A 23,853-nucleotide genomic window follows, 5' to 3' on the forward strand; every position below is an offset into this window, starting at 1 on the left:
CAGGAGTTCAAGACCAGCCTGGGCAACATAGTGAGATCTTGTTTCTGCAAACAGTAAAAAAGTTAATTGGGCAGGGTGGCATGTGCTTGCAGTCCCAGCTACTTAGGAGTCTGAGGTAGGAGGATCCCTTGAGTCTGGGCAGTCAAGACTGCAGTGAGCTGTAATTGAACCACTGTACTCCAGCTTGGGTAACAAAGTGAGACCCCATCTCAAAAAAAAAAAAAAAAAAAGTCTGTCAAAAATTTTCATTGTATATCTTAAAAGCCAGTAATTATTAAAAGTTAGTGGGAAAGAATAAATAAAGAAGTGTGGCTGTTTCTGGTGAGTAACTGTCAACATACCTGATTTTCCTCAGAATAATGAACTGTGATGTAGTGTGGCAAGTGTGCCAGCTGTGCCACTTACCTGCTCAGGGCACACAGTGTTCATTCCTGGCATCTGCAAAGAGCTCATCTGCATCTGGGCCATCATTGGGTTCATGTTCTGAACATTCGTATTTCCACCTGCCATGGAAACGGTGATGCTCATGTTGTTGTATACTCCTGGCTGTGCAGGTGTGGGCTGGTTCTGGACAGCTTGACTGAACACACTGTAAACTCAAAAACAATCCAGATTACATCCACTGATCATGAACAAGGGACAATGTGACTAGATCCTGTTTCCAAATAAAATACGTTACATCCTTAAATTGCAAGTATGACTGTATCTTCTTAAAATATATAAAAATTAATATAATTCAGATACATTCTGAAGTCTACAAAAGGGATTAAATAACTGAAAAGAACTCATTTTAAGTAACAATTATCTGGCACAATATCAGAGATGATAGGCTATAATCATGTAAATAATTAAGAAAGGAAGTTTTCCATGTAAGTAAATCTGCTAGGTAACTGACATTTACCTATCTAAACAAAGAATGTCCTATTTGAGCAAAGTGTGTGGCATATATATATATGGATCTTCAACAAATGTTCACTGAATGAATTAACACAGGAATGAATGATTCAAAGACAGCATCCTTATATTGTATTTGCTTGTATAGCCTCTTAGACTTAATACTTCAGGGGAATGATGGTATCTTGTTCCACTTATTTCTTGTCTCTATTAACATGTGACATATAGCAGGCACTCAGTAAATACCTGATGAATAAATGAAGTATGGCATGGGTTATTATTTGGTGCTGTCAAACGGTGCAGTTCAGATTGTTTCCTATTAATTGGTTTTATTGTATCTGTGCCAGTGAAGTGGCATACATTTTTTGAAGTGTAGCGCAGAGATCATCTACAAGAGAATACTCTGGGACTCATTGACAATCGAGACTCCCAGGTTTTACTCAAGCCCTGGTGAATCACATTTTCCAGGGGTGGGTATAGAAAGGTCCATCTTTAACTACTCAGGCACACTAAAATTTGAGAGCCTTTATTCAATATCCTAGCTTGTTGTCACTTCTCAATGTTCTAGCTTGTGGTCACTTTCAGTATGCTACAAATTAAGAGGAAACCAGATGTATATAACCAAATGTTTTTAGGTGGCAAATTCAATCCTTTTAAAGACTTCCAAGGTCTTACCAGGCCTGAATATAGCTTCATGTCTTTTCTAGGAAACAAAATACATAAGCACTTATGTTTTTCAGAGAGCCTGTTTTATTGACTTCTTCACGGCCAAGTTCTGGACTGTTGTTATGCCAAAGATCTCAACTGTAAAATCAGTCTCTATTAGGACGTAGAATAGTGAGCAATAAACTCCACGTAAATTCAACTTGACACTTTGTATTTGAACCCTGAAAATTTTCAGTGATACAGATATACAAATCTAAAGGATAATGATATTAATTCTGTCTTTCCTAAGTTCTATAAACACCAAATATTTTATGATTATATATTAATTGTTAACAATAAACTGCTGGTAAAATTCCACCTATTTTAATGTTAATTCTATAGAATTTGATTTTAAAAATAATTTTCCCCATCAATAGTTTATCTATTCCTTGCCAGCTCTTAGTGTTAAGAAGGATATACTGACATTTACAGTTTCTAGTAGACTAAGATAATCATACTGCATTGACAGGCCAAGAAACAGCCTATTTATCATGTCTGAAGAAAAGTACAGAATTTTCCCCCATGTAATTATAAAACACAGATGCCCACAGAAAATTATATGCCTAGGAAATAGTCAATAATACACCTGTGGACCATTAATGTCTGCATAGTGTGTATGCTTGTGGGGCAGTGTTCCTACAACTAAAGGTGAGAAAAAAGCCTATTAATCTATGTCTATTGCCTTTTGTTTTCAGAGACAGAGTTTTACTCTTGTTGCCCAGGCTGGAGTGCAGTGGTGCAATCTTAGCTCACTGTAACCTCTGCCTCCCAGGTTCAAGCGATTTTCCTGCCTCAGCCTCCTGAGTAGCTAGGATTACAGGCATGCACCACCACACCCAGCTAATTTTGTATTTTTTTTTTTTAGTAGAGGTGGGTTTTGCCATGTTGGTCAGGCTGGTCTCAAACTCCTGACCTCAGGTGATCCACCTGCCTCGGCCTCCCAAAGTGCTGGGATTACAGGCATCAGCCACTGCACCCAGCCTCTATGCCTATTTTCTAATGAGAACATTTCTTCCTAAGACAGTACTCATTTGTCAACTGATACATAAGTCACCACTGTGGAGGAGCAAGGCTATGTAAGTTAATGCATGTGGAAGCTTCAAGGACTGCAATGATGTCATACTTATGGAAAAAAATTTAGGGCTTAATATCCTTTCAAATTAATATTTGGGACTGTATATTAGTTTAAGTTCTTTCAAATTGCTCCTGCCAATAGTTCCATTTTGGCATCTTCCATTAAGGGAAGAAGACCAAGCTCTTCTGCAGCTGCAACCACTGTCCCAGGTCCTAGAAAGACATCTGGGTTCACCGGCACCTAAAGTCCAACACTCACAGGCCCTCTTCCTCACTCTGCTTTCCTGCCTGCTTTGTAGCAGCTATCACAGTTTTCTCAGGGTAGCACTAGGTATTTGGTAGTCACTAAATGATGGGAAGAAGAGAAGGATGAATACTCTGACCCAGAGTGGGTCACAGATATTACACATATTAACAAGCAGGAGAGTCCCTGGTCTAATAAGTCTGAGAAACAAAAGGTTAAACAACAGGACTTCTTATCCTTTAAAATGCTAATAAGCAACGGGATTCTCCCATCAACCAGCCTTACACAGAAGCACTACCCAGTTCCAGGACACACAGGTTTGTTTAACCATTTCTTTCTCTTGCCACCAGAGAGATAATGAAAAAGAATTACATTACACTACCTCTGAACTCTATTACATCATTCTACTTAATGGTTCTCTGACCGTTTCATGTTTTAATTCTCTCTGACCTGCCCCCTCACCAACTAGATTCTTCGTTATTTGGCAGCAGGGGTTTTCAGTGTTCCTCATGGTATCTTGTGTTGTGAGACAGAGATGGTGAGCGGTCATTGTCTCCAGGTGATATACGCTAATACACAACGCTTATGTTGACCAATAAACTTCTGCACATGAACCAAATGAACAAGTATGAGTGTTTCAAGAGTTGATGGTAACTGTTTTCTTTCCCAAACGATCTGGAAAGTCAAAGTTTGCAAAAACTACTAAAATACAACAAAAACCTACATCCATATTTGAATCTGAATCCAAGACATTGACTTAGGGAGTATTTGCACTCATTTGTTCAACAGATGTAGATGAAGGGCCTCCCTGTCCCAGAGGATGGAGACACAGAAGTAAAACAAAATAAAGTTCTTGCTCTTATGATGCTCATATTCTTGATGGAGAAGAAAAATCACAAATAAATAGACTATCACACAGTATGTCAAGTGTTAATCACTATGAAAAAAAAAAAAAAGAATGGAAAGGAGGAGCCGGGGTAGAAAATGCTATTATTTCATAAATGATGGCCAGGGAAGTGTAATAAGGTGACATTTAACGTCTGTTTCTAATAAAGTGACATTTAAGGAAAGACTTGAAGTGTGAGAGACAAACCATGTGGCCACTGAGGGAAGAACATTCCAGCAGAGAGATTAAAAAATGCAAACATCCTGAGTTTGCAGTGTACTTAGCACATCTGAGGAGCAGAAGGATAAAAGGAAGCCAGTGTGGCAGAGTGAGCGGTGAGAATAACAGATGGGATCAGAGAGGTATCCAGGAACAAGACGATGTGGGGTTTTACGGGCCCTATTCTGTATTTTGAGTAAGATGGGGTGCTACTGGATGAGTTGTGTGTAAAGGATTGACATACTCTGCCTCACGTTTTAAAAGCATGGCTCTGGCTACCATGTGGAGATTAAATGATGGTGCAACAAGGGTGGAAGCAGGAGAGGAAGCTACTGGAACGGCCCAGGGAAAAGATGACTGTGGCTTGCACTAAGGTGCACAAGTGGAATTGGTAAGAGGAGAGAGGTGTTAAGAAGCTGACATGATTTGCTGATGTGTTGGATGTGGGATGTGAGAAAGAGAAAGACTTTTCTTCTGGACAAGTGGCACATGGAGTTGTCATTTACTGAAATGGGAAAAAGCAACCCAGAGGAGCAGGTCTGGTGAAAATATCACTTGAGTTTTCATCATGTTAAGTTTGAGATGCCTATTAGATTTGTAAGTGGAGATAATGGTTGGGCAGCTGGATATACAGTATGGTGTTCAGGAAAGCCATCTGCACTGAAGGCTTAAATTTGGGAGTCAAATATAGAAACAGGCATTGACAATAGTAAGATGGGTGATGTAACCAAAGGCGGGAGTGGGTATGGGGAAGAGGTCCTAGAATCAACTCTGGGGCCCTCAACTGGAGGTCATGGAGATGAGAAAGATCCTCAAGGAGACTAAGTGATAGGAGGAGAGTCACTTTTCTCGAGAGAGTTGTTCTAGAAACCAAATGAAGAGCTTCAAGAAAGAATAATGCTCAAACATGTCAAATGCTACTGATGAGCATTGCTTTTGGCACTGAAGAGGACATTTAACTATCTTGACAAGGACACTTTTTTGTGGAATGATAGGAATGAAAGCCTGATTAGTTCAACAAGGAGTAGGAGTAGGGGAAGTGGATAGAGTATAATCTTTTAAGGAATTTAACTGTAAAGGGGAGCAGAGAAATAGGTTATTGAGACATGTCAGTCAGCATGACTGTTTTGTTTTCCCCAAGCCATATTTCGATGCTTAGGAGGAGGTACAAAGCAAAAGTTTAGTTGGATTGCATTAGGGAGAATTTTGCCAGGCATAAGTGCAACAGAGGGAGAGCTGGGCAAGGGAGTCAGAGTGCCTGTAAGGTAGTGATTATAATGATGGGCCACAAAATCCAGAGTGAGTTTAGGAAGTTGGGATTGGAATACATTAGGAGACTAAATTCCTCTTATATTACAGATACTGTTCCATTTCTACCTAATTTATACATGGTCTTCATTGAGACTTACACAATTCTCTAACATGAAGATTTTCTCTCACCTTTCAATGAACTTTGGAAGAATATAGTCTCGTGTTTTCAACTTTAACTGCCTTACTTATTATGTTGTCAGATCAGACAGCTTCCCTGTCATTAGAGCTAAGACACAACCAAATTAAAATTCTTATAAAACTCAAAGTGATGTGTCAAAAGTTCAGCAGCCAGGATTTGGAAAAAAAACAGACTTTAGTGAGATAATTCTAAGCAAGATGGGTAAGTCAAGGTCACTAAAAATCTAGAGCTTCAAAAAGGGGTAAGCCTTAAAAACTTTTGTTATTGTTATAAAGTCTTTAAATACACTGGGAAAAGTGAAACGTGTGCCCACTACTCAGCTCTACTGAATTCTGACATTTGCCACTCTTGGTTTTAGATTTATAAGATTTTAAAGTGTTCTTATAAAGAAAAACTTTTTAAAAAGTACCCATTTCTAGGTCTGTCCCAGGGAAGCTGTTACTGCTGTGAGCTCATCGTATTCTGCACGTGTGCTCAGGTTAGGATGGAAAGGTTGGGGACACTAGATCTCTTTTCTGTACTGTTGGCACACAAATTTGCCTTAGAAGAGACTTGATACTTCTAAGATTTAAAAATCATTTTTCTTTGCCGATAATATAAAATTTAGTTCTTTCCATTATGCAAATGGAAGTAGCCAATAATCTTCTACTTAGCCTGTGAATACAATCAGCCCATGAAAATATGGCTGTTCTTATGTGCTGCTTTCTGTCTCCACATATAAATGGGGAAATGTCATATAAATGTAACCATATGTGGCCTTTTGTGTCCAGCCTTCTTTCACTTTGCATAATGTTCCTGAGGTTCAATCATCGTAGCATTTATCAGTTTCAGGGATTTATCACAGTATCAAGGATGCTCATATATAAAAACTGCCCCCTTACTTGTTTCCTATTGCTCCTTGCTGCCAGGCCTTCATGTCTGGTGACTGATACCCGGAGGCAGGCGGAGTTTGCTGGAGCAGAGAGCTCTGAGGAGGAGGGATTGGCATCGGCACCATGGAGCTCCCAGGGCTTAGAGATGGAGCAAAGTTGGCCTCACCTTGGGGAACCATTCCTGTAAATTGACACAAATTAATTTATATTGATATACTGCAAATTTATTAACCCCATAAATGAAAAAACCCGAAAGGATCTGTCACAATATATTTACAAATAACTTTCTTATTTGCCTTGTTTTGTGTCAGGCAACATATTTACAAATATTGTATTCAACAGAGCATGGAAAAAATTTAGTATCTTAAACTAGGGCAAGAAATCTCAGCATAAACCAATAGATAAATAAATGTAAGTCTGGAATAATGCTTTCCATTCACTAAGATGTTGATTTGTGCAGCAGGATTGTATATGATCTGTTTCTGTTCTGTTTGCTTATATGAATTTTTAAGTGTAAAAATATGTATGAACATACATGATGAATTACTTGTGTAGTAAATTAAACTTTTTTCCCTCCCCCCCCCGAGATGGAGTCTTGCTCTGTCACCTAGTCTGGAGTGCAGTGGCATGATCTTGGCTCACTACAATCTCCGCCTCTTGGGTTCAAGCAATTCTCCTGCCTCAGCCTCCATAGTAGCTGGGATTACAGGCGCCTGCCGTCGCGCCTGGCTAATTTTTGTATTTTCAGAGGAGATGGGGTTTCACCATGTTGGCCAGGCTGGTCTCGAACTCCTGACCTCACGTGATCCACCTGCCTCAGCCTCCCAAAGTGTTGGGATTACAGGCGTGAGCCACCACGCCCGGTCATAAATTAAACTTGAAAAGGAAAAAAATAGCTAAGAAAAAGCCATGTGTGGCCAGGTGCGGTGGCTCATGTCTGTAATCCCAGCACTTTGGGAGGCCGAGGTGGGTGGATCACCTGAGGTCAGGAATTTGAGACCAGCCTGGCCAACATGAAAAACCCTGTCACTACTAAAAATACAAAAACGCCTGTTATCTCAGCTACTTGGGAGCCTGAGGCATGAAAATGGCTTGAACCGGGGAGGTAGAAGTTGCAGTGAGACGAGATCGTGCCACTGCACACCAGCCTGGGTGACCTGGGTGACAGAGCAAGACTGTCAAAAAAAAAAAAAAAAGAAAAGAAAAGAAAAGAAAGCAAAAGAAGAAGTCACGTGTGAAAATAAAAAATGGGAAAGTTTTGTAGCCACTCTTCCCCTCCTCCTTCCCAAGTTTTATTCAGACATAATCTACACAACATGAAATTGACACACTGTAACTGCATAATGCAATGATTATTAGTAAATTTATAGAGTTGTGCCGCCATTACCACAATCCAGTTTAGACATCTAATCATTCTCCAAATTCCCTTGTACCTGTTTGTAGTCAATCCTTGCTCTCACCCCTAGTCCCAGGTAACCTCTGATCTGCTTTCTGTCTCTAAAGGATTTGCTTTTTGGGGGGAATTTCATGTAAATGTAGCCATACATGGTCTTCTGTGTCTGTCTTGCATTCACTTAGCATGATGTTTTTGAGGTTCAGCCATTTTGGATCACTTATCAGTAGGCTATTCCTTTTTATTTAGGATGATGCTTATTAACAGCCATCTGACCGAACTGTCAAAACTCAACTGACCACAAAAGTAAGGGTTTATTTCTGAACTTTTTATTCTGTTCCAGTGATCTCTAGGTTGTACCAGTACCACATTGTCTTGATTGTTGTGACTTTATGGCAATTTCTGAAATTAGGCAGATATCCAACTTTGTTCTTCTTTTTAAAAATTGTTTTGGCTACTCTAGGTCCTTTGCATTTCCATACACATTTTAGGATGTTTGTTAATGTCTCCAAAAAGCATGCTGAAATTCTGCATTGAATTATAAGATCAATTTTGAGTAAATTACCAGTTTTTTTTTTTTTTAAGTCTTTTTTCTCTGATTTCATTTTGGATAGTTTCCATTGTTGTATCTTTAAGTTCACTAATTTTTTCTTTTCTTTTGACAGAGTCTGGCTCTGTTGCCCAGGCTGGAGTGCAGTGGCTGGATCTGAGCTCACTGCAAGCTCCGCCTCCCAGGTTTATGCCATTCTTCTGCCTCAGCCTCCGGAGTAGCTGGGACTACAGGCGCCCGCCACCTCGCCTGGCTAGTTTTTTGTATTTTTTTTAGTAGAGACGGGGTTTGTATTTTTTTTTAGTAGAGACGGGGTTTCACCGTGTTAGCCAGGATGGTCTCGATCTCCTGACCTCGTGATCCACCCGTCTCGGCCTCCCAAAGTGCTGGGACTACAGGCTTGAGCCACCACGCCCAGCCTAATTTTTTCTTCTGTAATTTCTAATCTGCTGTTTATCACATCTAGAGTTTTTTTTTTTTTTTTTTTTTTTAATCTCAGACACTGTAGTTTTCATCTCTGGAAGTCTGACTTGGGTTTTATTTATATCTTCCATGGCTCTATTTAACATGTTCAAGCTTCCTCTTGCTTCTTGAACATACAGAATTTATAATTTATAATTGCTTTAATGTCTCTCTCTACTAATTCTATCATCTGTGTAATTTCTGAATTTTTGATTGGCTGATTTTTCTCTTCATTACAGGTTGTATTTTCCTATCTCTTTGCATACCTGGTAGTTTTAAAAATCAGATTCCAGACCTAGTGAATTTTACCTTGTTAGGTGTTGGATTTTTTTTTCTACTCTTTTAAATATTTTTGACCTTTGTCTGGGGTGTGGTTAGGTTACATGGAAACAGGTTAATTCTTTAGGTCTTGTGCCTAATGAGACAAGAGCAGAGTTTAGGCCTTATGAATTTGCCCCACTACCGAGGCAAACCATCTCTGAGTATTCTACTTGATACCCCCTGAATTACAAGGTTTTCTACTCAGGCTGGTAGGAAGAGGAACTGGCCCCGTGTGAACTTTGAAGATTGTTCCCTCTTAGCTTTTCAGGTGGTTTTCTCTGGCCTTGATTTGTACACACATACATGCGTGCCTGCGAGCGGGCAGCAGCTCTCAGCTGAATGGGACCCTCTGCATATCCTACAATTCTCTGGGTAGTGCTGTCCTCTCTGGTATCGTGCCCTGCTACCTCTAGGTGCCTTGGCTTTCCCAGACTGCCAGCTCTACCTCCTCAGCTCAGGGAAATGGCCTGGCTCCTATTGGATTCTCCCTCCCTGCAGCACAGTCTGGACAATCTCAAGAACTACTGCTGAACGTACTTTGTCTGTTTTTTGATTATTTGTTTCAGATGGGAAAATAAATCTGGTCCCTGTTATTCCTTTGGCCAAAAGTAGATATCCATAACAATTTAAAAGAGTAAAATGTTTTTTAAAAAATGTTTAGTGCTAGCGCTGTTTTTTTTTTCATTTTTTTTTTTTTCCTGACAAAACACATCTCACAGTTAAATACTTTTAAGGCAGAAAAAGTTATGAAGGCGCAAAAAAAGGATGCCATAGTATGACTGCCCATAATTTAGTATAATTCCTTTACATCTTTATAAAATCCTGTAAGATTCTGTGACCTGCTTCTTTCACTCAACATTACATCATAAACATGTTTCTATGTCCTTGATGTCTCTTTGCAAATATGTGCATACATGCCTGTGTAATATCTACTGTGTTCTGCCACTATTAATGTAATTTTTTTGTTATTTTTAATACAATGATTTTTTTCCTCTTTTTACTTGGTTTATTTGGTTAAATAAAAAAAAATCATTATATTTGCCAGAGACGTAGTTAATTTACTCTTTTTTTATTACAGGCTACTTTTTTTTGAGACCGAGTTTTGCTCTTGTTCCCAGGCTGGAGTGCAATGGTGTGATCTCTGCTCACTACAACCTCTGCTTCAAGCATTTGGGTTCAAGTAATTCTCCTGTCTCAGCCTCCTGAGTAGCCAGGATTACAGGCACATGCCACCATGCCCAAATAATTTTTGTATTTTTAGTAGAGATGGGGTTTCATCATATTGGTCAGGCTGGACTTATCTCCTGACCTCGTGATCCGCCCACCTCGGTCTCCCAAAGTGCTGGGATTACAGGCGTCAGCCACCGTGACCGGACTTACAGGCTACAATTTTATTTTTATTTATTTTTATTTTTTATTTTGTTTTTTGAGACGGAGTCTCACTGTGTCGCCCAGGCTGGAGTGTAGTGGCGCGATCTCGGCTCACTGCAAGCTCCACCTGAGCCTCCGAGTAGCTGGGACTACAGGCGCCCGCCACCACGCCCGGCTAATTTTTTGTATTTTTAGTAGAGACGGGGTTTCACCGTGTTAGCCAGGATGGTCTCGATCTCCTGACCTCATGATCCGCCCCCCTTGGCCTCCCAAAGTGCTGGGATTACAGGCTTGAGCCACCGTGCCTGGCTACAATTTTAAAACTATTTCAAATTTTCTGTGAAAGTTGACCTAACTTCAGACTTTACAGTTTTTTCTTTCACTAGATAGGGTTTATTTTTGGTAAAGATTATATAAATGAAGCTACATATTTTCTCCTTGCTGCTTTCTCTATATGTAAGGTAAGTAATTTTGACTTAGAATATATGGGTCTCCATTTTTTTTCTTTTTCTATTTTTTTTTTTTTCTTTTTGAGACAGAGTTTCATTCTTGTTGCCCAGGCTGGAGTGCAATGGTGTAATCTCAACTCACCACAACCTCCGCCTCCTGGGTTCAAGCAATTCTCCTGCCTCAGCCTCCTGAGTAGCTAGGATTACAGGCATGTGTCACCATGGCCAGCTAATTTTGTATTTTTAGTAGAGTCAGGGTTTCTCCATGTTGGTCAGGCTGGTCTCGAACTCCCGACCTCATGTGACAACTTGCCTTGGCCTCCCAAAGTGCTGGGATTACAAGCATGAGCCACTGTGCCCAGCATCCATTTTTTTTTTTTTTCTTTTTCTTGTTTTTTGAGATGGAGTCTCACTCTGTCGCCCAGGCTGGAGTGCAGTGGTGTGATCTTGGCTCACTGCAACCTCTGCCTCCCAGGTTCAAGGGATTCTCCTGCCTTGGCCTCCCGAGTAGCTGGGACCTGGGACTACAGGCGTGCGCCACCATGCCTGGCTAATTTTTTGTATTTTTAGTAGAGACGAGGTTTCACCATGCTGGCCAGGCTGGTCTCGAACTCCTGACCTCGTGATCCATCTGCTTCGGCCTCCCAAAGTGCTGGGATTACAGGTGTGAGCCACCGCACCCGGCTTTTTTTTTTCCCTGAATGACTCTAGAGGGTGGGTTTTTTGTTTTTGTTTTGCCACTGTCTTCATTTCTAATGTCTTTGCATTAACCCTCCATTTTAAACTATTTTGGTTGTGATCCTTAAAAGAAAAATGTCTTGTATTAATGTGTTTTTAACCTCATTTATGATGAAATTAATTTCTTTTAGGAAAAATATAGCCTTGGTGTGGTGGCTCATGCCTGTAATCCCAGTGCTTTGGGAAGCAAAGGTGGGAGGATGGCCTGAGGCCAGGAGTTTGAGACCAGCCTGGGCAACATAGTGAGATCTGTTTCTATAAAAAAATAGAATAGTTAGCCGGGCACAGTGGTACATGCCTGCAGTTCTAGCTACTCATGAGGCTGAGGTGGCAGGATCACTTGAGACCAGGAGTTGGACACTGCAGTGAGCCATGATCATGCCACTCGTGGGCAAGAGAGCAAGACCCTGTCTCAAAAGAAGAGGGGAAAAAAAAAAAAAAGAAAAGAAAAAACAGAAAAAGAAAAATATGTATGTGAGAGGGACAAGATGCTTATCTCGTATTCTGGATATTACTTTGTGGGGTCAACAGTAAACAATAAATAAGAGACTCCAAGTACAAGAGCAAGCTTTTTGATATTTCTTTCTGGCCTCATCTCACATTCTACCTGTCCATGTTGGAATGAACAGTTTTCCTTGTGACTTTTTTGTTGTTTGTTTTGTTGTTGTTTTTAGTGTTAGTCTTTTAATTTTATTATTTTAAAAAAGACTTAATTTTTTAGAGAAGTTTTAGGTTCAAAGAAAAGCTGAGTAGATGGTACTGAGATTTCCTAACTTTAGACTTTACAGCTTTTTCTTTCACTAGATAGGGTTTATTTTTGGTAAAGATTATGTAAATGAAGCTCCATACCCTTTCTCCACTCACTCACATGTATAGCCATCTTCATTATCAACATACCCCAGAGTCCATAGGTTACATTTGGGTTCACTCTTGGTATTGTACATTCTATGGGTTTGGACAAATGTATGATATGTACCCACCATTATAGTATCATAGAGAGTGGTTTCATTTCTCTCAAAATCCTCTGTGAAATGACCAAGTTTTAGTAGAAAGAACTAGCCTGTGGGTAATGAATTAGAGGAATACTTAAGAGTTCTGGTCCCAGTTCTGCTACTACACTGGACCTTGGATAACTTCCATCAATCAGATAATCTAGTTCTTCTAGATGAAACATTTTATAGTTCTATCTTTGCCTAGACTATGTTTGTTTTTATTTTCTTAGACAGAGGCTTGCTCTATTGCCTAGACTGGAGTGTAGTAGTGTGATCTTGGCTCGCTGCAACCTCCGCCTCCTGGGTTCAAGCAATTCTCCTGCCTCAGCCTCCTGAGTAGCTAGACTACAGGCGCCCACCATCACACCCAGCTAATTTTTGTATTTTTAGTACAGACAGAGTTTCACCATGTCGGCTAGACTGGTCTCAAACTCCTGACCTCAGGTGATCCGCCTGCCTTGGCCTCCTAAAGTGCTGGTATTACAGGTGTGAGCCACTGTGCCCAGCCGGCCTAGACTATGTTAAGTCTCCCTGCTAGACCGACCATAACTAGCACTGCAGACACGTAACAGTGGCAACTAGAATTAGAATTCATACTTTCATTAATTTATTTCTTCAAAGATTCATTGAGCATCTATTCACTGTGAGACCACTGTGCTAAGCACTGGAGAAACAATGGTTAAAAAGGTCACACTCTGCTCACATAAGGAATTTGCTATTTAAAAGAAAGACACCTAGGTTAACAAGTGGTTTTAAGATAGGATGGCGAGTACTTTATGATTAGGAGTGTCCAGGAAGACTCTGCAGGGGAGATATATCTGAAAGGAGGGAAGAATAGGAATGAGAAGTAAAGGAAGAATACTTTAGATAGAGTATAGAGAATGTACAAAGCCCCTGGAAGTAAAAGAGAACAAGGTCTGTGCTGTTTCTCAGAACTCAGAAAGTTTACTGTAGCTGGAACACAGAACTATAAAAGGGAATGTGGAGTTTATGAGCCTAGGTTTGTACAAGTTAAGTTTGGGGTGTTGGTTGAAAATGCAAGTATGTGCATCCAGTAGGAAGCTGTACATATGAGCTGAGAGATACTGTTTAGAGATAGAGAATAAAGTCACTAGCATGTAAAGGTCCCTGAAACCCCAAAAGGAGATGAGATCACTGAGGAGGAATAGGTGGAAGAGGATTTTATTGTAGTTCACAGAAAAGAGGTCTTTAAATGGGCTTCAAGGAATCCATGAAGTGGGCAGATACACTAAAGAAACCAATTTCTCATATTTACTTTGAATACTGCATTAATAGACAAAATTTTCTAAATGTCTGATTCTGTTCTTGCACACTCATCATCATAGCATGGTAGCCTAGAAGTTTCTTGGTTTCAGAAATACAAGAAAACTTACTCTGCCATTACTATGACTTACATGTTCCTTTATTTACTTGGGGCCTATATTAATCAGAAAGAGGTGAAAGCAAAGGATATAAAGTAAAGCTAATGCAGTTATTCATTGGTTTTACCGTCATCACTTAACACAGAAATCAGCAAGCTTTTTCTGCAAAGGGCCAGATAATACATGTTTTCAGTTTTGCAGGCCATAAAGTTTCTTTAACTACTCAACTCTTCTATGTGAAACCAGCCATAGATAATACATAGAGCAGTAAGTATGGCTGTGTTCCAGTAAAACTTTATTAACCAAAACAAGTGGGCTGGATTATGGACCTTAATTTGTCAAACCTGGAAACATGTTGGGAACACATATATTTTGGTACTTTCTATTTCTTAGGAATAGAAGCATAAAACCAACAAAGGCCAAAGAGCCCTTCTATCTGGATTTCCTTAAGCCACAATAAACTGTTTTTGTTTTTGAAAAGGCTGGAAGTTTTCCAGAACTTGATTTTGTGCCAACCCAAAACCTGGTCCTCTACCAGACTGCCGATCAATTTGGAGCAAGTTTATAATTAAGAGTGGTGACAGAAATTTAAAATATTGCATCTTTAAACGTTCTTACTCTTTCCAGAAAAGCTAAACATTTTTCCAGTATTATTTTGAAGCAGTCCATGGAAGAACTGACAGCCCTGCCATTTCATTTCAGTTTGCAACTGGATGAAACCGCTGTTCTCTTCACTGCACGCAGCTTCTGGGTTTTGTTTGTAGTATGAATGCTGACTTTATAAAAAGCAAATTATTATTTTGTGAAAATATTTTTGTCAATCAAAAGTTGGTCTGGAAGAAAAACCCAGGCACCAGATACTCATGATAGGTAGCAACACATCTTTCCCATCATGGTACGGGGAAAGAGGAAGCTCCACCCACTCCATTATTTCAGCTCACTTTGTTCTATGCCGACACAACTCAGATCAAAGACTAGACGCACAACTGTGAAAGAAACTTGTCAATTTCATGAGAACTGGGGCACTGAAGGCCCACCTTTCCAGGTTGCTTTGTCAAGGAATGAAAGCAGGGTATAAAGTCCTCCTTTCTTGACTTTCCGGAGGAAACTTTAAAGTGCACGCCTGAAAATGGACAGAAATACTACTTCTATTTTTTTAATAGAAAAAAATCCTTAGAATAATTTCATGAGGAATTTATTAATGTTTGGCTTACTTCTAGTTAGTTTTTTCCCCTAATGCAGGAGATAAATATTTTGATTTAGGGCTCTGCAATCAATATCAGGAATGCTGCTAAAAACCCATTTGCTGTTTTAGTCAGGTTGTCATTTTGGAGGAGGAATGGGGATGCAGATAACTACATAAGTCTTCTAATGTTGGAGGAAGTACTTCTACAAGCTAAAGTGAAAAAGCTTTGTCAAATTCTTTGCATACAGAAATTGTACGACACATGGAAATAAAACCCTTTTGAAGGCCACACTCTTGTTCAGGAAACCATATAATTAAAATATGGATTTATAATCCTTTTCTTGCCCACACAGATAGCGTCAGTGATATAAACCAGCCAAAGATGACTTCATTGTCTTGAGGACAAAGAAACTGATGTGGCATAATTTTGATTAAAATCTTTTTGAAAGTTCTGGTGCTCTCTGGCACAAATCTTTAGATACTTAATTTGATAGTCAAAGGATTTTAGTACTTGCTACCATCACAATGGAAACTCTAAATTGATTTGGCTGTCAAAACTGATAAGCATACTGCCATGTCAAAAATATCTGTATAACTTTGACATTTTATTCAAGTCAAACAGCAGCCTTCTCATTGAAATTCATTTTTTTTTTTTTTTTTTGAGACGGAGTCTCGCTCTGTCACCCAGGCCGGAGTGCAGTGGCCGGATCTCAGCTCACTGCTCACTGCAAGCTCCGCCTCCCGGGCTGAGGCCATTCTCCTGCCTCAGCCTCCCGAGCAGCTGGGACTACAGGCACCCGCCACCTCGCCTGGCTAGTTTTTTGTATTTTTTAGTAGAGGCGGGGTTTCACCGTGTTAGCCAGGATGGTCTCGATCTCCTGACCTCGTGATCCGCCCGTCTCGGCCTCCCAAAGTGCTGGGATTACAGGCTTGAGCCACCACGCCTGGCGAAATTCATTTTTAAGGAGTCTTAAAATTTACCTATTTTCTTTCATTTATATAATCAAGGGATTTATTTCAATTATTTTTCAGGAATTGACAATTAATTTTGCATAAAAATCTGATGAAACAGAGTAGACTAATCAAGTGTGTATCACTGCCATTACCTATTAGAATCTCAAAGTGACAGAAAAGATATTATCACCCAGGACAAAGAGAATGGAAGTCAGTGCCAAAGAAAGATTAAAAAAGAAAAAAGCTTTTGGAAGCCAGAAAGTTGACTGAGGCTGGAGAGGAAGCTGCAACAGCAGCAGCTGAGAGTGATGACACCAATGAATAGTCTGAGATACCCTGTGGAGATAAATTATCCTTGTGCAAATTGGCAAAAACAAAATCTCACACACAATGAAAAAACTACATGCGAATTTTGAATTAATGTACTAAAATCCATTGTGTGGGGAATGCTTTCATTGAATTCTCATAGAGATCAATGAGAGAAATTAAAAAATAAGAGAACAGGCCGAGTGTGGTGGCTTACCTGAGGTCAGGAGTTCAAGACCAGTGTGAGCAACATGGTGAAACCCTGTCTCTACTAAAAATACAAAAATTAGCTGGGTGCGGTGGTGCATGCCTGTAATCCCAGCTACTTGGGAGGCTGAGGCAGGAGAATCACTTGAGCCCAGGAGGTGGAGGGTGCAGTGAGCTGAGATTGCGCCACTGCACTCCCAGCCTGGATGACACAGCGAGACTCCATCTAACAAAAAAGAAAAAAAAAAAGGGAATGTACTTTGTATACAAAATGCCCAAAATTTTAGAATCAGACAGGTCCTTACAGATCCTCTAATTCAATCATCTCTGCTACAAAAGGGAGATAAGCCTCAAACCAGTCAATCATTTAGTGTCAAAAGCTGAGTCTGAATCCTGGGTCTCCAGATTCCCATGTCAGTATCTTTCCTCTTCCACACACTGTTTTAATGTCCGAGAAAGGACATGAAGATGGAGAGAGACCTAAGCCTGTATGGATTACTTAGAACAACATAAAGTGGTGACCCTCCTACCTGCTCCTGGATACTGGAAGACATTCTGCTGTATCTGAGGATTGATTCCAGTGCCAAACTGTCCTCCCATGTTTCCTGTCATGCCTCTGCTCACCATGCTGTTGCGGTTGGCCAAGGATGCTTCAGGATTTGCTGCTAGTTGTGAAAACGGGCTGGTAGAAGCAGGTGGGGTTCCTGGATTTGTACCATAGTTTGGTGGATAGGGGAATTGCTGTGGAGCACCCTGAGGAAGACGGGGGTTCCCCATTTGAACTGGTAGTCCAGATGAGGGAGGGAGGTTGTTCCCAAAGCTTTGTTGCCTCATAAGCATGGCTCTTTGCTGCTGTATTAGCTGCCTCTGTCGGTGCTGTTGACTGTACAATTCCCGCTGACGTTGTGCCAACATTTGAGCATTCAGGGGTGGCTGAAAAGCAGGAAAAAACTCACTTACTAAAATTATTATAATCACTCTCTATCCTGGAGAGTTTATTGGATTAAAACCTACTTTTGTGGAGCAATAAAGTACATAGCAATTATCACTGTACACGGGAAACTAAAACAGAAAAGGAACGAAAACCTCTTAAGTAACACACACAGGAGAAAAAATGAATTAAGTACATTTTACAGACTAAAAGTAGTCAAGAAATGTTAAACAATATCTGACCATTATAAACGAGCACGTAAATTCTCAATTAAAAGTCACACAGAACTGAAAAAATCAAAGAAAGTATATATTGATTAGTATTATAATATTGGCCATGAACATTATTAAGAGAAACATGAAGACCATAAGGAGGTGAAAGAAAATGTGCTTAATTACTTCTGTCCTATCCTTCATTAGATCATTAGAAGACTTTTTCAATTCCAAAAAATTTACTGTGTTTCTGGTAAGGAGAAACCTAGTTTTCCTCTTTCCTCACTGAGATCATTATCTGACTTTATTTAAATGAATAAAATGTGATTATAGGTGATTTTAATTTTCTTCATTATACTTTTCTGTATTTACCAAATTATTTACAATGAACGTGTATTACCTTTACAATTAGAAAAAACCTACAAATACCATTAAAAAAGGAAGATTCAGAAATCTAGGATCCAATGCCTAAGAAATCATCACTTAAAAAGAAAATAAGTAGAAATAAAATAGTAAAAAAAAAAAAAAAAAAAAATGAAAACAGCTATGTTGTATTATTATTGGAGTTTCAGATTATTCCAGGCATTAGTGTAAGTGGTTTAACAGTTGTAATATTATGGATGAGGAAAAAAGTGGTCAAATTAGGTTAAAATCACTTTTTCAATATAACATGGCAATATCAATAAAGCCTTCTTTGGAAAATGTCAATTCAGATTGAGAATCTGGTTAAAGCATACAGCTCTTGCCAACTACATACAGTCTAATCTAGAAGACACTATGAAATAAGACTTTCTGAAAGGAATTATCTTTATGTGAATCCAAAAGTGGGGTCTTGTTTCCTTACAACCTAATTACTCCTGCAATAGCTAGCACTAAGATTGATAAATTGTAAGATAGAGAAACTGAAATCTGGATCCATGAAGATGTCAATATCTGCTGCTTACCAACAGCTTCAGTCAATACAGTCACGTGATGCATAAAGACATTTCAGCAATAAGGCATTTTAGTAATAAGACATTTCAGTTGCACACGACGGACCAAATTCGGTGGTCCCATAAGGTTACAGTACTACAGTATTTTACTGTACCTCTTCCATGTTTAGGTATGTCTTGATATACAAATACCATAACAACTGACTACAGTATTCAGTACGGTAACATGCTGTACACGTTTGTAGCCTAGGAGCAATAGGATATACACATAGCCAGGATGTATAAGTAAGCTATACCATGTAGGTTTATGTAAATACACTCTATGACATTTGCGCAATTACAAAGTTGCCTAAAAACACATTTTTCAGAACATATCCCTGTCTTTAAGTGATGCATGGCTGTATTTATCCCTTTAATAATACAGATGCTGGCTTCCTGTATTTGCCCCTAATCCATCTAGTTCCATATTGTGGAGAGGAAAAGAGTACTGTTTGAATCCTCTAAAATTCCTTATCTCCCAGACTTTTACATCAACTTTGTTATGAAATAAAAGTAAGTAGTTGAAACAAAAAATTTTTAAGTATGTATGGGGGTAAAGTAGGGAGTGAGTACTAGGTAACATTTAGAAGTCCACCTAGTTCTTTTTATGTTTAAAGTTCTAATGGTGCTGGGTTTATTAAAAAAGGGATTTAAAAAATAAATAAAAGTTAGAAAATGCTGATGTTCAGACTGAATACAGTACACAAGATAGTTAAGACAGCTTAGCAATGTGACTGGGTTTTGATCAGGTTTCGGGTACCGTTCACATAGTTTCATATCAGAGGCTTCCTGTTACTGGTGCTATTCACTACAACAATAAGAGCTTTTTCTACTTAGTCATCTGGTATCCAATAACAATGACAATAATAACAATAAAACAAAACAAAGCACCATTTGCTTCAGATCAAATATCAGTAAGAGGTATCAAAAGTAATTATTAATTCATTCTAGAAGAAAACTATACTACAAACATCATTAAAAGATCAGCTCACAGACCAGTTCAAAGACACTCAAGTCAACGCTTTATGAAACACTGTGTGGGTTAAAGAAGTACTAATGACGTCTGGTTTTCTCACATTACCTGAGGTGTAATTTGCTGTTGCATGCCTGATCTCATATTGATGCCAACAGGAGCAGTTGCTGCAAACTGGTTTAAGATAGCTTGCCGATTTTGGTGTATCAACTAGAGAAAAACGGAAACAGTAAGATACCATATTTCTACACACAAGCACAACACTGGCGTTAGAAAGTAACACAAACTTTCTATTGACTACTAAAAAGTTTTAGTGTTGCAGGTTTGGTAAAATTATTTCCTATGTTTATTTTCCAAAAGGCCGGTAGTTTCCAACATTTATAAAACACTTATTGCCTCCAAAACACTATGGCAAAGTATTTAAAAGTGGGATACACACACACTGCACTCCAGCCTAGGTGACAGAGCAAGACTCTGTCTCAAAAACAAACAAACAACAACAACAAAAACATATTAATAGTTATTTTAGATAACTGCTGTAATGGAGAAGAAGAAATACCAGCCTTAGGTCTTAAAATATTATAAATGTAAAAGCAGGTATACAATAAGGGCACATTTTACAAAGGTCTAAAAGATGAAGGGAAAGTTGAGCAAGCTGGATGGTATTCTCACTTGGAGGTACTATATCTGGTGGATACATATTTGGGGAAAATCCAATACGATTTCATTAGCTAGACAGTATTACATAAGAAACAAATGGTCTGAAAAAATGGATTATTTATTCAACTAGAAAAAGTAATTACTTTAGACCAGTTTCCCAAATTGGTATGCTAAAAAACATTGTTCTGCAGGATATTAATAGATGTGCTGGGAAAACAGCATTCTGTGCTGTATTAAGTATTGGAAATGATGGGTTACACAAGGTAAAATAGATTTATTTACTGCAGAAATTTTATAAGCCTTTAATTGGCCAAAAGCACATTGTGGATCTCCAAGAAGGGATATACTATGCAATTTATTTATCATGAACCTTTTTTTCTGACATCTAACCATTAACACCCATCTCCCAGAACAATTTTCTATGAACACTGGTTTGGAAGATCAGTCTAGACCAGGATTAGGGTTCCAGGTCATAGGCATGCCAGGCATGCCTTAACTGTATCTGATAACAGAAGAAGTATTCTTGGAAATGAGATTTTCTTGCAAACAGTCTGTAGCTTAAAACATTTCTTCCTCAATAATTTGATATGAATAAACTATTCAGGAAGATAACAGTAACAATAATATTAATACTATTTTATGTTTATATGATACCTTGTATAACACAAATTATATGTATATATCATACATTAATATATTTCAATATATTATACATAAACTAGAAAGCCTACGAAAGTTTTCTAAGAATCCAAAGAGCTATGAACGTGATTAAATCTCTTGTCACCAAATAGCTCAACTCTTAATTCTAGCTTCAGTCATTTTCTGACTCCCATTAGATCAGAAAACAAACTAATTTTTGGGAAAAGCTCATTATAATATAAATGTTAAAATGACAACTCTAAGGCATTGTGGAATAAGTTAAAACTTCTTTTTGAAGTTCTGAGTTACTTCAAAAAGAAAGATACCAACATTATAGTTTTAAAAGTCAAAAAGACTCTTAAATACCAAAACTGATATACTTCTTAAACTTGAAAGACCATGAACATAAATTTAAATAAACCAAGTTAATTTTATAAAGATTTACTTAAAAACTCAGTACATTCAAGATACTGTATAAAGTTTGCAGGTTACAAAGGTGAGCAAATTCCTGTCCTTCTGGGAGTCCCCTACTGAACGGCAAAAGCCAACGCACAACAGTAAAATGCACAGGTGCTTTGTCTGCATAGACAGACACATGTACGGCAGCACAGAGAGAGCAGCTCATTCAGCCTAGGGATGAAGACAGGGACCATGAAGCATGAGTGAGCTCAGCAGTCTTGAAGGATGAGAATGCGAGGTGGCAAGGAGGAGGGCAGAGTTAACTTGAGGCAGAGGGAACAGCAAGTATAAGAACAGGAGAGGAGGCAATGAGGACAGGTAAAAATACATTCCAAACATATAGCTTTATATGTTCTTTGAATTGTGAGATAATATACAAATGAAATGGGTAGGGATGGAGGAAAGATGTCTGACAAGTAGTAACAGGCTCTTTTTAAGAAGTAGAAGGAATTATTCAAAATAGCATAAATCTACAAGTACTATCTGTTATAGGAAACCTGATCTATTTCTGTGCTTGAATTAACCCTTGTTCATTTTTTTCCTCCCCTTGACTATCTGTGTGTGCAACCTGACTAGTGCTGTGTACATCTGTCCTACTTTGACCTGCCTCTTTTCTTCAATTATTAAAATGCTTTGTTTTTTCACAAGTAGGTCAAGTTCCACTTCTTCCAACAAAGCCTTCCCAAAAGGATCACGACATTCCTTAGCTCCTTGGAAATCTTAATTTTCAGAGAGGTGGGGGATGGGAGGAGATTAGTTGTTAGTCCTTAGACACAAACACAGGTTAAAAGGCTTGTTGTAGAACAAAAGGAAATGTGGGGCTTGTGGCCAGTGGAAGAGGGCAAACCCATTCATAAGTATAAAATAAACACACACAGTTCAGGCTAGCTGTCACTTTATCTGCCGGAATGGATACTTTTCCCAATGCTTTACCAAGAAGTCCTTCTATAGGAAACCTAAAAGATGATTATCTAGCCTAGAGGTTCTCAACTAGGGGTGATTCTGCCAAACAAGGGACATTTGGCAAGACATTTTTGCTGATCACAACTTGGGGAGGAGGTACTGCTGACGTCTAGTGGGCAGAGGCAGGAATGCTGCTAAACATCCTTAATGCACACAACATCTCCCCCATGTCAAGAATTATCCAGCCCCAAATGTTAAAGTGCCAAGGTTGAGAAACCCTGAGCTAGCTACTGCACAAATTCTTGCAAAAACAAAAGTATTCTTTAAAGAAGTTTCTTGTTCTATCAGGCATTTTCTATTGCCAGAAACCTGAAGGTAAAATGTTTGTCTTCTTTTCTGTCCTTTAATCCTAATTCTGTTTTCTGATCACTTCTATTCTCTACAATATATAAAAGATTATCAATGGTGGTTCTTATAAAGTCAGATACATACATTTGTTCAGTACCCTAACACATACATATCTGGATTTCACTTAAGATTGCTAACTATACCATATTTGTTTATGTGTCTCCCTGTCACTTTTTCTTTTTATTATTCTCCTCTTGATAGTTTTGAAGATCATGATCCTTGCTGGGGAAGAAGAAAACAAAACTGGAGTAGAAAAATCGTATGTTTTGTCAGCTAATATGATACCATTTTCTTTTTCTTCTTCTTCTTTTTTTTTTTTTTTGAGACAGAGCTTCGCTCTTGCCACCCAGGCTGTAGTGCAATGGTGAGATCTCGGCTCACCGCAACCTCTGCCTCCTGGGTTCAAGTGATTCTCCTGCCTCAGCCTCCCAAGTAGCTGGGATTACAGGCATATGCCACCATGCCCGGCTAATTTTGTATTTTTAGTAGAGACAGGGTTTCTCCATGTTGGTCAGGCTGGTCTCGAACTCCCAACCTCAGGTGATCCACTCGCCTTGGCCTCCCAAAGTGCTGGAATTACAGGTGTGAGCCACCGTGCCCGGCCTTCTTTTTCTTTTTTCATTTTTTTTTATTATGATTTTTTCTGTCACCCAGGCTGGAGTGCAGTGGTGCTATCTTGGCTCACTGCAAGCTCCACCTCCCAGGTTTATGCCATTCTCCTGCCTCAGCCTCCCGAGTAGCTGGGACTACAGGTGCCCGCCACCATGACTGGCTAATTTTTTGTATTTTTAGCGGAGACGGGGTTTCACCGTGTTAGCCAGGATGGTCTCGATCTGCTGACCTCGTGATCCGCCCACCTTGGCCTCCCAAAGTGCTGGGATTACAGGTGTGAGCCACCATGCCCAACCTATGATACCATTTTCTAAAAGCAGCAGGTCTACCCATTTTTGCTATTGTTCTTTTTCCCGAAATAGAATTTTAGATGTCCTTTATTGATATTATGGATATATTTCTTGGGTCTTTGCTCATTTGAGAAGTAAGC

At 39.1% G+C, this 23,853-nt stretch overlaps 1 protein-coding gene across 9 annotated transcripts in view; it reads right to left on the reverse strand.

The window, feature by feature from the left end:
• The window catches only part of NCOA1 (nuclear receptor coactivator 1), a 276,873-nt gene that overhangs the window by 12,014 nt on the left and 241,006 nt on the right, over window positions 1–23,853 (reverse strand). For all 9 annotated transcript variants that reach the window (XM_023230095.1, XM_023230098.1, XM_023230097.1 and 6 more), the window contains 4 exons: window positions 19,851–19,952; window positions 17,186–17,588; window positions 6,354–6,525; window positions 406–589 (listed from right to left, as the gene is read on the reverse strand). In XM_023230095.1, the coding sequence (XP_023085863.1) occupies window positions 406–589; window positions 6,354–6,525; window positions 17,186–17,588; window positions 19,851–19,952 (861 nt within the window). The remainder of the gene's footprint in view (window positions 1–405; window positions 590–6,353; window positions 6,526–17,185; window positions 17,589–19,850; window positions 19,953–23,853) is intronic.

The sequence above is a fragment of the Piliocolobus tephrosceles genome, chromosome 15, assembly GCF_002776525.5.
Source record: "Piliocolobus tephrosceles isolate RC106 chromosome 15, ASM277652v3, whole genome shotgun sequence".
In the NCBI taxonomy this organism is placed as follows: Eukaryota; Metazoa; Chordata; class Mammalia; order Primates; family Cercopithecidae; genus Piliocolobus; species Piliocolobus tephrosceles.